General features: G+C 37.3%; 1 protein-coding gene across 1 annotated transcript; it reads left to right on the forward strand.

Annotated features, from left to right (window-relative positions):
- Positions 1 to 1,206: 1,206 nt before the first annotated feature.
- On the forward strand, positions 1,207 to 15,616 carry OTP (orthopedia homeobox). The gene is made up of 3 exons (XM_073623895.1): positions 1,207 to 1,495; positions 3,010 to 3,419; positions 11,983 to 15,616. Exons 1-3 carry the CDS (start codon positions 1,459 to 1,461, stop codon positions 12,502 to 12,504), a joined length of 969 nt encoding a protein of 322 aa, XP_073479996.1. The 5' UTR covers positions 1,207 to 1,458; the 3' UTR covers positions 12,505 to 15,616.
- The last annotated feature ends 596 nt before the right edge of the window (positions 15,617 to 16,212 follow it).

A 16,212-nucleotide genomic window follows, 5' to 3' on the forward strand; every position in this document is an offset into this window, starting at 1 on the left:
AATTAAAAATCTTTTTCTAAAATACTAAAGCATATAACATAAAAATATTATTATTATTATTATTATTATTATTATTATTATTATTATTATTATTATTATCAATAATAATAATAACAATACTATTAATACGACCACCATTGCGTCAATAATAATAACAAAGTATTAACCACCATAAAACATGCACCAGCTGATATAAGTGTATGTAGCAATAATAATAGCAAGGTAATAATTATAGCAGAAATGATACAACCACTACTGTGTCATTATTATTATTATTATTAATCATCATCATACCATAATAACATGTCTGCAGTAGAAACTGATGTAAGTGTAAATAATAATAATAAAAATATATAATAATAATAGTAATGATAATAATAATACAACCACCGTTGTGTCAATAAAAGTAAGCATAATAACATATCTGCAGTAGAAACTGGTGTAAGTGTAAATAATAATAATAAAAATATATAACAATAATAATAATAATAATAATAATAATAATAATAATACAGCCACCTTTGGGTCAATACAATTAAGCATAATAACATCTGCAGTAGAAACTGATGTAAGTGTAAATAATAATAATAATATATAATTGTAGTAATAATCATAATAATAATACAACCACCGTTGTGTCAATAATAATAAGCCTAATAACATATCTACAGCACTAAATTATGTAAATGTAGTAATTATAATAATAGTAATGAAAATAATGATAACAATAGTAATGCAACCACCGTTGTGTCAATGATTATAATCATACCATAATTGCATATTATAGCACCAACTGATGTAAGCGTAAATCGTAATAATAATAATAATATTTATTATTATTATTATTACAATATTAGCAATAATAATATTTATCATTATTATTAATATTGTGTTAAACACATTGCAATAACATTGGGTTGTAGTAGTGGGTACAGGGACTGTTATTTGCTTTATTAGTGCCTATCTAGCAGTAGCTAGGGTGAGAGCAGTGGAGATTTGCATGGCATCAGAGGCAGCCCGGGTATAAGTCCAGTTTGCTGACATCAGTGGTAGTAGGTGATGGCAGCTTGTGGGATTTAGGTGTCAGGATCCATGGAGGCAGAGGGCTGCAGGGAGGACACCTAGGACCCCCACCTCCCCTCCCCTCCCCCCACCTCCTGCACTCACACTCAGCCTGTAGCAGCAGCAGGGGGACCAGCAGTGGATGGTGAGCCGGTGACATTTGCAGCTCGCTCTGTGATTGGTCGGCGGTGGCAGCCGCTCAGCAGCTCACCCAAGCACTAAGCACCTCCCCGCCTCTCTAAAGGACATTATAATGCAGGGGACCCCCTTTTTAAGCACAAACCGAATTTTCTTTCATTTAGCTTATCTATATCTATCTATCTATTTTTATTTTGAAATCGTTAAGCAGCCGGCAGGATTTGGGGGGGACAAGCTTTCGCCCTGGAGCGGTGCGCGATGCTGTCTCACGCCGACCTCCTGGACGCCCGACTCGGTGAGTCTTTGCCACCCTTCTCCTCCCCTCCCAGGAAAAAGCGTCAATTTGTCCCTGATTCCGCCTTAATGCACTCTAAATGGGCTAATTCCTTCTAAAGTAATTGTGTAGTATTAAACTTTAATTTGATTTAACTGCAGTCTTTGAATACATGGAATGTGGACATCCAAGGAAGAGGGATGTCATTAAATTTAGCCAGAAATAACTATTTACTTCAGACCTTGGGAGTTTTTTGTTTTTTTTTTCTTGTTTTGCTTTGAGATTATTTGTTTGGTGATCTGAGTATTTGCCTCCTTCTCCTTCCTGCATGAGAGTGCAGTGCGGACTTTGCTGTGGGGAATGCAAGCAATCCAGAGAATGCCTTTAGGAAACTTTGTGGAATTGGCAGAGTTTTTTTTGTGTGAAATAAGCAGGGAAAATATGTGAGGCTAGGTGACCAGTTTATGCCAATCTGCATCACCAGCCTGGTGCATGGTCACCCCTTCCACCTGGGTGACCAGTATATGCCAGTCTCCATCACCAGCCTGATGCATGGCAACCGATTCTACCTGTAAGGCACCTGGGTAACCAGTACATGCCAGTCTGCCTGACCAGTCTGATGTATGGTCACATTTTCTATTAGTAGGGGCACCTGGGTGACCAGTGTGTGCCAATCTGCCTTACCAGCTTAACGTTTGGTCATTTTGGTCACCGGTTCCACTTGTAAGACACCTAGGTGACCAATATGTGCCAGTCTGCCTTACCAGCTTAATGTATGGTCACAAGTTCACCGGTTCTACTGGTAGGTGCACCTGGATGACCAGTATGTGCAAATCTGCCTTTCCAGCCTCCTGTAAGGTCACCGGATCTGCATGCAGGGGGCCTGAGCAATGGTGAAGATAGATCGAGAGGGATGCTGGCTCCTAAACGCATTATATATATATATATATATATATATATATATATATATATATATATATATAAAGATGTTGGTGTTAGTAAAGCCGTGCCCTGATAGGATCTGCCCAGGCTGTGTGCTACTGCCCTGATGGTGGGATCTGTCCTGACTGTGTGCTATATGTATGGCAGCCATGTGGCATTGGGTATCAAGTAGATGGGGTGCCCTGATGGCGGGATCTGACTGCGTGCTATATGTATGGCAGCCAAGTGGCATTGGTTATCAGGTATATGGGGGTGCCCTGATGGTGGGATCTGACTGTGTGCTATATGTATGACAGCCATGTGGCATTGGGTATCAGGTAGATGGGGGTGCCCTGATGGTGGGATCTGACTGTGTGCTATGTGTATGGCAGCCATGTGTCATTGGGTATCAGGTAGATGGGGGTGCCCTGATGGTGGGATCTGCCCTGACTGTATGCTATATGTATGGCAACCATGTGGCATTGTGGGGGTGCCCTGATAAAGGAATCTGTCCTGACTGTGTGCTATATGTATATGGCAGCCATGTGGCATTGGATATCGGGTGGGCACAGTCCAGTGCCAATCATGATCACCTCTCTATTCCTCTTATATAGGGATGAAGGATGCGGCTGAGCTGCTGGGGCACCGTGAGGGGGTTAAGTGCCGCCTTGGAGTCGGAGGGTCGGAGCCCGTACACCCGGGAGATCTGGCCAGTAACTCTGACCAGGTGGAGGGCACCACTATGTTGCCCGGAGAGGACATCACCAGCGTGGGCTCCAACCAGTCCTCCCTGGCAGTCAGCTCCAAAGATCCGGACAAGCAGCAGCAGCAGCAACAGAACCCCAACCAGTCGGGCCAGCAGCAGAGCCAGAGCCAGAGCCAGAAACAGAAGAGGCACCGAACCCGCTTCACCCCGGCCCAACTCAACGAGCTGGAGAGGAGCTTCGCAAAGACCCACTACCCAGATATATTCATGAGGGAAGAGCTGGCACTGAGGATCGGCTTGACAGAGTCCAGAGTGCAGGTAAGAGGGCATGTGATGGGCACCCAAATATACTCATCAGCTGATTGTACCCATTCCACAATGACCACCATCCAACATTTCCTCTACTCCTATAACTACTCTAGAAAAACATAAACTTATATAGATCTTCTATCTATACAAGGCTGATTTACTAAAGGAGTGGAAAATCAGCCCTGAAAAAATGTATGAATATTCACTTCACTTAACTAATCATGTGAAAGACTCTGCACATGATTGGGGATTCAAAAGTGAACAGGAATTTGCTTTATATAGGATTGAATAACTGAAGTGAATACGTGCAAACATTCTCCACTCCCTTAGTAAATCGACCTCATTATATTATATGCATATAGAATAAGACTCGATGTACCGATTTACTAAAGAAACTGCAGAATCTTTACTCGGATCCTTTTTACCTATTTCCTGTGTATGTGATTTGATATATCAAACTGAATAGAAATGTGCTTTTCACAAGATTGGATATTTGAAGTGAATATTTAAGCAATGTATCGGGTAAAGATTTATAGAACTCCCATAACAAATCAGTCTCCATGTGTGTGACAGGTCCTAAAAATGACATCGAAAAGTTTATTTTCAGGACCTGTTTCTACATAGGAATCGAAACAATACAATTCTAGCATCTGAAACCACACAGATCCACATATATTTACAGATATACGTACAGATAATTTTTTTTTATATATATACACACACACACACACATATATATATATATATATATATATATATATATATATATATATATATATATATATATATATATATATATATATATCAATGTATGGAAAATATAATGAATACGTAAATATAGGTGGGAAAGAGATCCTGAAAATATATTTTCTTCAATGCGCATCTAGAAACAGGTTCTGCAGCAGATGATCCCCATTCCATTTATGTCTATAGGTCATCTATATCTATATATCAGTTTATATAAATGATACATATGACAGGTCAGTTGATAATGGTGTGTCTATCGGTTGCCCCGTCGGGCACTGAGTGCCCGTGTTGTGCGCTGTCCGCGGTGCTGAAAACCTCCTCTTTTCCATTATATTAAAAACAATTGAATTCACTTTATTTTATTTTGTAATGGATCAATCTGAATTATTTACACTTCTTATACATTTATGTAATTTGTGTAATCAACTTCTGTCACTCAAATCTGCAAATTATTATTTTGCACTTAATTAAATTTAAGTATCTGTTATTACAACATGCTAGTAAACAAAAAAAATAAAAAAAAATAACAAATAAAGAAAAATAGCAACTTTAAATAAATACATTTTAGCTAAATAGGTAGATTTTCCAAACAAATCGCATTTTAACGATTCATGGGTGCTACAATTAAAAATCCCTGTATGATTTTAATATACCGATCAGTATTTAGGAACAGTATCTTACGTATAAATCTGTATTCGTTTTTTTTTTTTTTTTGTTTTTTTTTTGTTTTTTTTTTTTAATTGGCTGTTTCTTTTGAATTTTTTTTTCAGTTTTCATATTTCTTTCTCCCCATGTGCTAGTTTCTAAAAGGAAGCCTGGGTGTAATGATCCAGCAAGTAAATGACAGTCTGATGAATAAATCCATTGTAGCTGAGTAGTAATAGAGGGGAAAACTCATTTTCTTATTGGTGTGTATTTACATTGTGTTATGAAGCTGTGTAACGAGGATATAGCGGGGAAGATTGTATTGGAGGAAGTCGATGATGTGTATGGCCCCACAGGTGCGATGGGGGGGGGGTTCTCTTCTTACCAGCATGCTGCTGAACAGATTGCCAGGCATTTCATTGCAGTAGATAAGACTTTTATTTCCGATTTCTTCTGAAAGTCCAATAAAGGAAGAAGACGAGTTGTGAGAGCTGTAAGAAAATGATGCAGTGTTATTAGCGGCGGATTATAGAGCAGACTCCCATTAAAAATAATAATCCGGAGATTTATCCTCCCGGCAGCCCGGCTCCGTGCCCGCCAAGCTCTGCTATACCAGCTATAAAAGCCATTCCGTTTATAGCTCGCCATTATTAGAAACCAATTCCAGTATTATTTATAACCCGGGATGGCTTATTAAGCAGCAATGTGAAAATCATGCAAATGATGCGATCAGATGCAATATAATAAGCATAATCATTAGTCTCTCGCACGGATTAATTAACTTTCAATATTATATTTACATAAAAAATATATCAGTGGGAAAAAAATATCCAAAGCGCATTTTGATTTCCCTTCTTATAATAGTACAGGAGGGCCCCGGATTGGGTGCTGACAGTGTGTGTGGATGGGGGTGAGTACATAATGGTATGTGTCATTTACATACACAGCCATGGAACATATAGCAAATTCTCTACAAGAAGGTAACCATACACATTTTACACCACGCACATTTCTATACGGAATATACGATCTCATCTATACATTAATGGCCTTTGTATTTGCATTGTAAATGCATCAACGCACACATATACAGTCTATTATAAATACACACACAGATACAGATGTGTTATCCATATATATGTTTTACACACATATATATGGATAAATACATATAAACATACATTATCTAGCATACATAATTACACACACAAATGTATGTGTATTATGTGTTATACCCACCCATATATATATATATATATATATATATATATATATATCAACACACACACACATATATAGTATTTATTTTTTAAATATATGTGTGAGTGTATGTAAATATGTAATATATCTATCTATCTATCTATCTATCTATCTATCTATCTATCTATCTATCTATCTATCTATCTATACACAAACTCACACACATATAGGCCTACACACACACACACACACATAACAAAAACAATAAATAATGATAATACCAATATATATATATATATATATATATATATATATATATATATATATATATATATACACACACACACACACTATCTATGGCTTGCATGCTATAATGTAGGGCTCCTCTCTGGAATGATCGTGTCATCTGGCACATCTTAATAGGGGACAGGCGAGGAGTTTCTCTCTGGCTTTGTAATGGAATGGAGAGATTGCTGTATTCTATTCTCCCTCTCCCGGCACTATTAACGTGTAATGAATTCGGCCCCGAGTTCACGGATGGCTGATCGAAATGAACCTCGGATCCCAGCTTTAATACAACTCTCCAGATTTCCTACCAAATCTTCACATTAATCATCTCCAATAGTGAGATTGCAATGAGGTCTTTATAAAGGTTGTCTGTAGGAAAGAAGAAATGGCATCCTTCTGTGTGTACTGCTCTTCTCCTGCTCCATCTCTGGCCCATCCGCAGGGCAAGAATTAAACGCCTAATATATTTTCAAATACCTTTTCCAGTATGTCTATATTATAGCTCGTCTCACGCCTGGCACTTAGTTCCAAAGAATTAAGGAGCCTCTGTTGCAAAACCGTACCTCACATGTCTGCAGTTATTTAAATATCCCCTAAATCTGGAGGAAAAGTCACAGGAGGTAAATGTGCTTCTTTTTACAAAAACACCTGCCCCCCCCCCCCCCTTTTTTTTACACTGTAGCCCTAGCATTGGCTCTAAATAGAATTTAGCCAGGATATTATATTATCACTTGATTTTTTAAACCTCCCTAAAATCACAAGTAAAAATAAAAACGAATGTGTCTGTTTATCTAGGCTTGCCTTTGTCCCCAGCTCTTTAAGCCTGGAGCTCAGCACCTCTCCTAAAATTTGGCAAAAATATAATTTATAATCATATAAGTGTCAAGTCTTTTAGCCACCAGGAAAGAATTGTATATCCCTATCTCTGGGATGCACAAGACCTGCTAGAAATTCTTCTAGAACAAAACTGGGGATTTAAAAAAAAAAAAAAAAAAAAAAAATATATATATATATATATATATATATATATATATATATATATATATATATATATATATATATACAGAATACATTTGGGAATTATTTATTACAATTAAAAAGATATATATATAGATATATCTCTATCTACCTATCTATCTATCTATCTATCTATCTATCTATCTATCTATCTATCTGCATTTTAGTGTATAGTGCATAATCAGAGTCTTTGTTTTTTCCATAGAAGCAAAGGTGACCAATGATTAGTAGTTTGGTCAACTTTTCATTTATAAATGATAAAAAGCATGTGATGCCAAATTTGGGCAAAAAGATTCTGTATATGGGTATTTAAACACCCCGAATTCCAGGGAGCGTTCATAGAGAAGATTTACTAAAACTGGAACATCTAGTACAGCTGTGTATAGTAGCCAACCAGCTTCTAACTTCAGCTTCTTCAATTAAGCCTTGACAATAAAAGCTAGACGCTAATTGGTTTCTATGCAGAGCTGCACCAGATTTTGCACTCTGCAGTTTTAGTGAATCTCCCCCTGTGCTAAGTGATATACCTTTCTAGATCTCATGCTTTTTGTTTAGTTCTACTACAAAACCTGGGAAAAACATGATCATCACACCTACTCAAAGGTCTCTAAGCCACAGAAAAGTCAGCTGTATCCATCTGCAATGGCATTCTTCTCATTCCCCACAATAAGATCTGTCTCCAGCTCTTCACATAATACTTAGGCTCGAGCTATTCGCACTGATGTTTAATGCCTATGCTATCAGCCCTGATGGATGTGCAGAGCAGCATCTCTAGTAAAGCATGACACATAAAATGATATTTTGTGTCTGCAATTCTAGCAATCACCCCAACATAATGGAGCAAAGTTCTCTATTATTCATGGAATGTTTACATCCTTAATAGCGCCTAGATTTCTTTAATGGCTGATAATAATTCTTTCTTTCTTGTTCTCAGAATGTGTCATTAAATACAGCAATTGCAATACAAATGCACAATTGTACTAGAAATTCTATCTTAGCCAGATGCTGGAGGGAAGCTCATAGACTCAAGTGCATACGTCACTGATTACACCGAGAGCAGAGAAGAAATCAGATGGGGTTTCAAATCATTCTATTGTTGCTCCTGTTTATGGTGTAGGAATTGTCAGCCTGTCTAAAGTATACAATATAAATGTAAATAGTTTACTATTCTTTGGGTTCATTGCAAATTGTCATTAGAAATGGAGTAGGCAAATATTATACACAAATGTCTTCAGATAATTCGGAGTATTATAAAGATCTGTTAAGCCGTCCAAACAGCAAATGCCTTATACATTTTTTTTATTTTTGTTTTATTAACCCTTGAATTGTTTAATTGTCCAAAAAAATATTTAAAATAGACATTAATGCAGCTTTAATATAACCGAAAAAAGATGCAATATATTATGGAATATAATATGATATATATAGAGAGAGAGAGAGAGAGAGAAAAAGGGAGAGAGAGATGTATATATAGCACTGGATTTTATTATCCTCCGATTATAAGCATTTCCAACTTTTTTCCTGTTTTTGGCAAATGCAAAAAAATGCGATCTTTCATGACAAAATAAATAACAAATCACCCTTGCGAATTTGAAATAATCGAATTCGGTTACAGAAGGTATTTTGCATGTCTGAATACTTGATCTATCCTTGTCATATATTTAGTCTTGCAAAAAAAGTCTATATATATGAACAATCTGTGTTAAAAAAATAATGGAAACGTGAGACTCCAGACCTTCTGGTTTGCGTTTTTGATTGGACTCTTTCTGGCCGAAAAAAACGCTAAACTCCAAAAACGCTCTTTATGAGCGTTTTTTTCTGCCTAGGGAACTGGCTTTTTTTTTTTTTTTTTTTTTTTTTTAAGTCAAGGGGACCTGTCACATTTGTTTTTTTTTTCAATTTAGTATTTATAGCGTGAGCTACAAAAGTATATTGATATATAGGATAGGTTTAGAATATGCTTTTTAATTCTGTGTGGGATTTGAGAATACTAGTCCCAGCACACCCTTTAAATAATAAACTCCCTGAAATGCAGAAATATTGAGAGGCTGTACTAAAGGAGTTGAGAATCTTCACACAATAAATGGAATGAATATTCACTTTAAATATCCAGCAAGTGAAAAGCAAATCCATGTTTATTTATATCATCTGCACATGAACAGGAATTTGCTCTGCACATGATTGCATATATTCACACAATTTATTGTGTGCAGATTTTTTTAAAACCCATTTAGTAGATCAGCCCAGTGTTGTGTATATATATAACAGGTATGTTAGGTATAATTCTGTCTATGATCATAACGTGACAAGCAGCACAAACCAGCAGATCAGCAAAACAGGAATACACGCCTAAGGGAAAAATCTGGTCTTGGTTGTTATTTTCGTTATTTTTTTAATTTTGTTATTTTTGTTTCTGTTACTATTTCTTTTTAAAGCAACATTTTGCAGATTTGTTTCCTGTGCTCTTCAGAGGTTAGAATGTTGGAGGGGGGACCGTGCTCTTAAGATTGGGAAAGATGATTGTCCTCATATCAGATGACTGTGCCCAGCACAGGTCAAATGTATTCATGAGATCACAATGAGAGAGAATTCAGTACGTGTGCCCCTATGCCCCCCTACATATATCAATGAGTGAGGTGCCCATCAGCTGGCCATAGACGCCATCAGGAGGAGCCAGGACAATGCAGGGTGAGCAGAGGGGAAATGAGAATTGGAGGGAGGCAGGAGACAAATATCAGCTCTACACTTCTCTCTGCATTAATATGCTTCTAAATGAATACAGTAAAAATCTACTAACAGGATGACTACCAATCATCATTATGTAAACTGATTATGATTGATTATATTTGATGAACGCGAATTATCCGATAGCATAACAGAATTTAATAATTTCTCACTCTCAAACAAATAGTCTAGGATTGCACACAAAAGAGACAAATACCTATAGGTAGAATAATGCAGGCACACAGCACATGCGGGGTTTTAATTTAATTTATTATCTTAAACAGAAGCAATATTGTGTTCACCGATAAGTGTTGTATGGAGCCAGGAGCTGTCCAGTGCTGAAATCCTTGCAACGGCTCAGTCCAATAGGAGTCAATTGTGGAACTCAGCTCCTGTTTTCTGAGAAGTCTAGCTAGTTAGGAAAAATCATTCAACATACTACAATATGTAGTCATGTATATATATATATATGTACCAATTGTATGTAGGTTCAATGTAATTTTACAATATTAGATCTGGACTTGTAGCAGCAGCTTTTCACTCTTTGCCCCATTTTATTTTTGTTATGATATATTGGACCAGTCGTTTGAATTATTTTTTAGGGGTTGATCATTTGTCAATTTCGAAGAAGGTTTTTTTTTATAACTTAGATAGACAAGGTTTAGACACAGGTTTATTTATTAAGAGCAAGAGGCTGTTTACTTTGCAAGGTAATTTGCTCTTTTCAAGGAAATGTACCCTTAGATTAGTGAATGAGGTGAAGCTTTGCTGATTTTTATTATTCAATCATGTGCAAAAAAAAAAAACTTTTTTTAAACTTAGATACTGTGTAGATTTATTTATTTATTAAGGGCAAATAGGCTTAAGTTTACTTTGCAAGGAAATTTACCCTTAGCTTAGTGAATGAGGTGAAGCTCTTCTGATTTTTATCATTCACTCATGTGCAAACAAAAATAATTTAAAAAAAAAAAAATTTCCAGGTACATGATTCACTATTCTTTGCAAACTGAATGTTCACCACATTTACTAAGCTTAGGGGAAAATCTAACGGCCTATTTGCCTAAAGTGTGTGTGTGTGTGTGTGGGGGGGGGGGGGGGGTATTTACTAAAGGAAAATCCACTTTGCACTACAAGTGCACTGAAAGTGCACTTGGAAGTGCAGTCGCTGTAGATCCGAGGGGGGCATGCAAGGAAAATAAAAAACAGCATTTTAGCTTGCACATGATTGGATGATAAAATCAGCAGAGCTTCCCCTCATTTCAGATCTGCCCCTAAGGTTTACAGCAACTGCACTTCCAAGTGCACTTGTAGTGCAAAGTGGATTTGCCTTTCGTAAATAACCCCCTATGTGTATTAATAGCAATCAGTAATATTAATACATCCCTTTCCTTTAAAAAAAAAAAAAAGTATCAATATATATATATATATATATATATATATATATATATATATATATATATATATATATTTATAAAATGGATAGAGATCTATCTATCTATCTATCTATCTATCTATCTATCTATCTATCTATCTATCTATCTATTTATCTATCTATCTATCTATCTATCTATCCATATAACAATGCTCACCAATGGCAAAGATTCCTAATTATTAGGAGTGCAGTATACAAGGTTTACCATGTGTTTCCATTTGTTCAGCAGGCAATAGCCATGCATTTATATTACTTTCATGTAGGAATAAAGCAAAGCATACTGGGGGGATTTACTAAAACTAAAGCGTTCAGAATCTGGGCAGCTGTGGATGGTAGCCAATCAGCTTTTAAATTCAGCTTGTTCAGTTAAGCTTTGACAATAAAACCTGGATGCTGATTGGTTTCTGTGCAGAGCTGCAACAGATTTTGCACTCTCCAGTTTTAGTAAATAACCCCCACTGATCTCAAAGACTTCTAGCCCAAAAGGAACTAACGCCTGATCTTTGTTGTATCTTCTAGGTCTGGTTCCAGAACAGGCGTGCCAAGTGGAAGAAGCGTAAGAAGACCACCAATGTATTCCGTGCCCCTGGAACTCTGCTGCCCACACCAGGATTGCCCCAGTTCCAATCAGCAGCAGCCGCTGCGGCAGCAGCAATGGGCGACAGTCTATGCTCCTTCCATGCCAACGATACCCGCTGGGCCACAGCTGGAATGGGGGTCTCCCAGCTTCCCTTACCTCCCTCCCTTGGAAGGCAACAGGCAATGGCTCAGCAGCTGTCCCAGTGTAGCCTGGGAGCCGGCCCACCTCCCGGCTCCATGGGTTTGTCCAACATGGGCTCCAATGGCTCGGGGCTGCAGTCACACCTTTACCAATCCGCCTTCCCCGGCATGATGTCCACCTCATTGCAGGGTCCCAGCAACGTGTCGGGTTCCCCGCAGCTCTGCAGCTCTCCGGACAGCAGTGATGTGTGGAGGGGAACCAGCATCGCCTCCCTACGCCGCAAAGCACTTGAGCACACAGTCTCCATGACCTTTACTTAATACCCTATCCCCCACCCCATTGTCTACTCACCACTGTCTCTCCACCCAATCTTTCCTGGACTCTCCAGCAGAGGCAATGCTAAGCAAGTGATCTCAGTATTTCACCAATAGACATGTGATTGCATTTCCCATTAACCAGGGATGTCTTGAGGCTCTGATCGACAGCAATCATAAGCAGAGATGAACCCCAGAGTTCCCTGCAGGTCCCATTCAGAACAATCATTCAGACGTTGAACATTCATAACAGTTTTCTGCCTTGGTTAAATGTCATTCTTGTAGTTTCCTATAAAAAAGAAAAAAGGAGTGTGATACAGTATAACATATTGACTGTCAAACCATAAATGTCCATACACAATAAATATCAGACATCTGTATACTCACTTGTTAGAAGAGTATGACCAGGAGGAGCTCTGGGGACATATTTGCTCCATTGATAGTGATGCCTCTGTGCCCCCAGGTCTCCTTCTCATTATACTTTTGGCTACTAGTAAAAAGAAGTGCCCCTTTATATGTTTCTGTACCAGGGTTATAAATATGCCTCATTTGCTACTATCACCGGGATTTAATATACATGAGTACTCCTTATTTAGTTCTTAGAAATATTGGGTTTTTAAGGTTCACAAAGCAAACACAATTAATTGTTTTTGGACTGTTTATTAAAATTATATACAGCGAAAGTTTTATTAAACAAATATGCACACAATTTTACAAGTATGTTTTTGATTAAAGATTCTCAAATTTAATTCCTAAAGCCAAACTCCAGGAATTAAAAAAAAATCTACCCTTGCAAGAGTTAAAAGCTTATTATGTCTATGGGTGCTGGAATAAGAAGTACTTGCTTTACCCTGTGCTCCAGCAATGTCCCTGCAGAGATGCGACTGGTCCCTCGCAGCCTCCTCTCTAAGACACTCACAGATACAGCACATTTGCCCCCAATAAATACAATGCAGGGTTAATAGCTCTGCTTCATACATGATGATGCCAAGGGACTGCCAACATACTGGAACTTTGGGGAGAAGGGGGCAGCTGGCTGGAGCAGGGGCTATAGTAAGTAATCCTGCTTGTTCCTATAGCCCCTAGACATAACTAGCATTTGCTCCCTGCAGTGCAGGGTGACCTCACTATAATCGTAGATTTTTTCGAATTCCTAAAGTTGTACTTTAATATAAATGCTAAAATACAACTCCATCCAAAAAATTTTTCTAGCTTTGAATATAGTGGGGAAAGTTGGAACTCCATATTTTTATTGCTCTCTGAGTGCCTGTTGGGAAGATTTCCCATCACTTGCTATCCCAGGCAGCCATGTCTCCTGGAGAAGTAAGGATAAGTAAGGCAACATCTATCCAAAAGGGACACAATGAAAGTAGAAACAATGGTGTCCGGAAAATTTCACTGCTTCATTCTATGGCATTCTCAGAGGAGATCGTTTTCCTCTGGATTCCAGTTTATGAAGCTTTGTAGATCGCTTCTTCTTTGAGGGAGTGAAGCAATCTACAAGTGCTTCGAACAGTGGAGAATGGCCCCTGATACTGGAATCCTGTGAGACTTTACAAGATTATAGTACCAGAAAGTCACTGAAACACAGAGGTGTCCATTTATTAAGCAGTGATAAATTATACATAATATATATATATATATATATATATATATATATATATATATAGACACATTATGTATCATTATGTATCATTATGTATATATATATATATATATATATACACACACACACATTATATATATATATGATATATATTGTGATTTCTCATTTATCATTTCTCATTTATCTGTCATAGTCTAATTTCTGTGTCAGTCAATGAGGATTCTCAGTGTGCGGAGATCATCGGCGGTAGAACATGTCCAAACGCGTTCTCCCCCTATTATCTCCGTTTCATAAACCGTTTATGGACTGTGATCAGTGGCGATCCTCGGTATCATCGCTGTTCACTGCTTAATAAACGGACACCAATGTCTTTGGGGGGGCTGGAACCTCTTTTTTTGCTGTTTGTGCACCCTGCTGGACATTTTTCTTTGCTTCCTGGCCCAGTGAAAATGTTGTCACCACAACAGGAAATGAGGGGAAATCTCACCAACACCATCACAGACAGTAATAAAAATTTAACAGATGATTCAAGCCTTCCCTACTGTGGCCAAAACACGTTTTGATTGGAGTAGCTGAACTCTCACTTTAAAATTACGCATAAAAATGGTTTGTGGTATTTTATTCATTCATGTGATAAAAAATGAGCATATGTTAACATGGAGGAAAATGTATGTTTGCAAATTAAAATAGAATACTTTATGTATGATAGTAGATACCTATGGTATGACATGTTGTGACCTATTAAAGTAAATAGTGTGAAATGTAATGGTGTGCTGTAATCCAAAGTAATTTACCAATCAGAAATCAACATTATTTAACCAAAGAGATGATTGCTGATTGGTTGCTACAGGTATATTTGCCTGTTTAAAGGCAGGACTACCAGTGAGAAGAATAAGTAACCTTTCTGACCTTGGCATGATGGTGTACCTCCTGTGACCAGTCATAACATTTCCCTCCAACTTGGGTGACATGTGAATGTGGCATAGGTGTTGAAGGGTTTATTTTTTTGCTGTTTAGATGCAAAGATTGTCTAGAGTACTAGAAAATCTCTGCAAACCCTTTGGTCACTTTCTGACAAGCTCAAGCAGGTCAATAAACTCCCAATATTAGGGCACGTAATGCCAACCTTACTGTACACCATTGCACTTTGTACTATAATTATGTTATACCAAAGCCTTTCTCTAGTTGTAATGTAAATGGGCATTTAACATTTCTAGTATTGTATCATCAGACATTACCCAACACTTACTTACTATTTTCACTATCATCATCACTTTGAGCTTTCAAAATACATTTCTAAGCACAATCTTATTTCCCAAAAATAATTCTGTTTGTGTTGTGTACATATCACTGAAATACCCCCTCTGTCAAAGACGAAACCAGGCCCGTTTTATAAGCATTTTTATTTATTACAGCTGTAATACTTTAAGATTCAGTCTTATTTCCTTTTTTTTTTTTTAAAGGCAAGCAGCACTTTTCTGATGATTATTTGGCAGACTGCTGTATTCGGTCCTTCAAAAGCATTGCTGATACCACTTTTCCCTGCGGGTTCAGCGGGGCACGTGGCGCCTAGGCACATGTAAATTTTCAACCCTGGACTTTGTACAGACAGCCAATGAGCTTTTCTGCATGTGCTGGTTCAGAGATCAGAGGCTATTTCTAAGAATGAACAAAAAAAAGTTGTGAGATAGGATGTTTTGTGTAGATAAAGCATTCTTGTTACATACTGGTCAGTTTGTGATATGGTTTAACTTATTGTCTGTGCTTATTTATTGATTTTTTTTTTTTTGGAGTTTCTTATTTCTTAAACGTTTAAGCTAATATGAAACTTATGATTTGACATTTTCTTGACAAGTTTATATCAATTTAATGTAAATGGATAAATAAAATCATTTTCAGTATGTGAGCTGGAGAATGAGTCATTATATCGGTATACATAATCCCAATATGTGTTTCTCTTTACATGCATTTATTGATAATTTTACTTTTATTGATAAAAAAAACAGTTACTGGTTAAGTAAAAGGTAGGCCTAATTTATCAAAGTGTCCGAAATAAGATCCGCGTTGCTCCAGAAGCAGCTGCTCATATTGGAGAACAATTTGATTAT

Source organism: Aquarana catesbeiana, linkage group LG01 (genome assembly GCF_042186555.1).
Source record: "Aquarana catesbeiana isolate 2022-GZ linkage group LG01, ASM4218655v1, whole genome shotgun sequence".
In the NCBI taxonomy this organism is placed as follows: domain Eukaryota; kingdom Metazoa; phylum Chordata; class Amphibia; order Anura; family Ranidae; genus Aquarana; species Aquarana catesbeiana.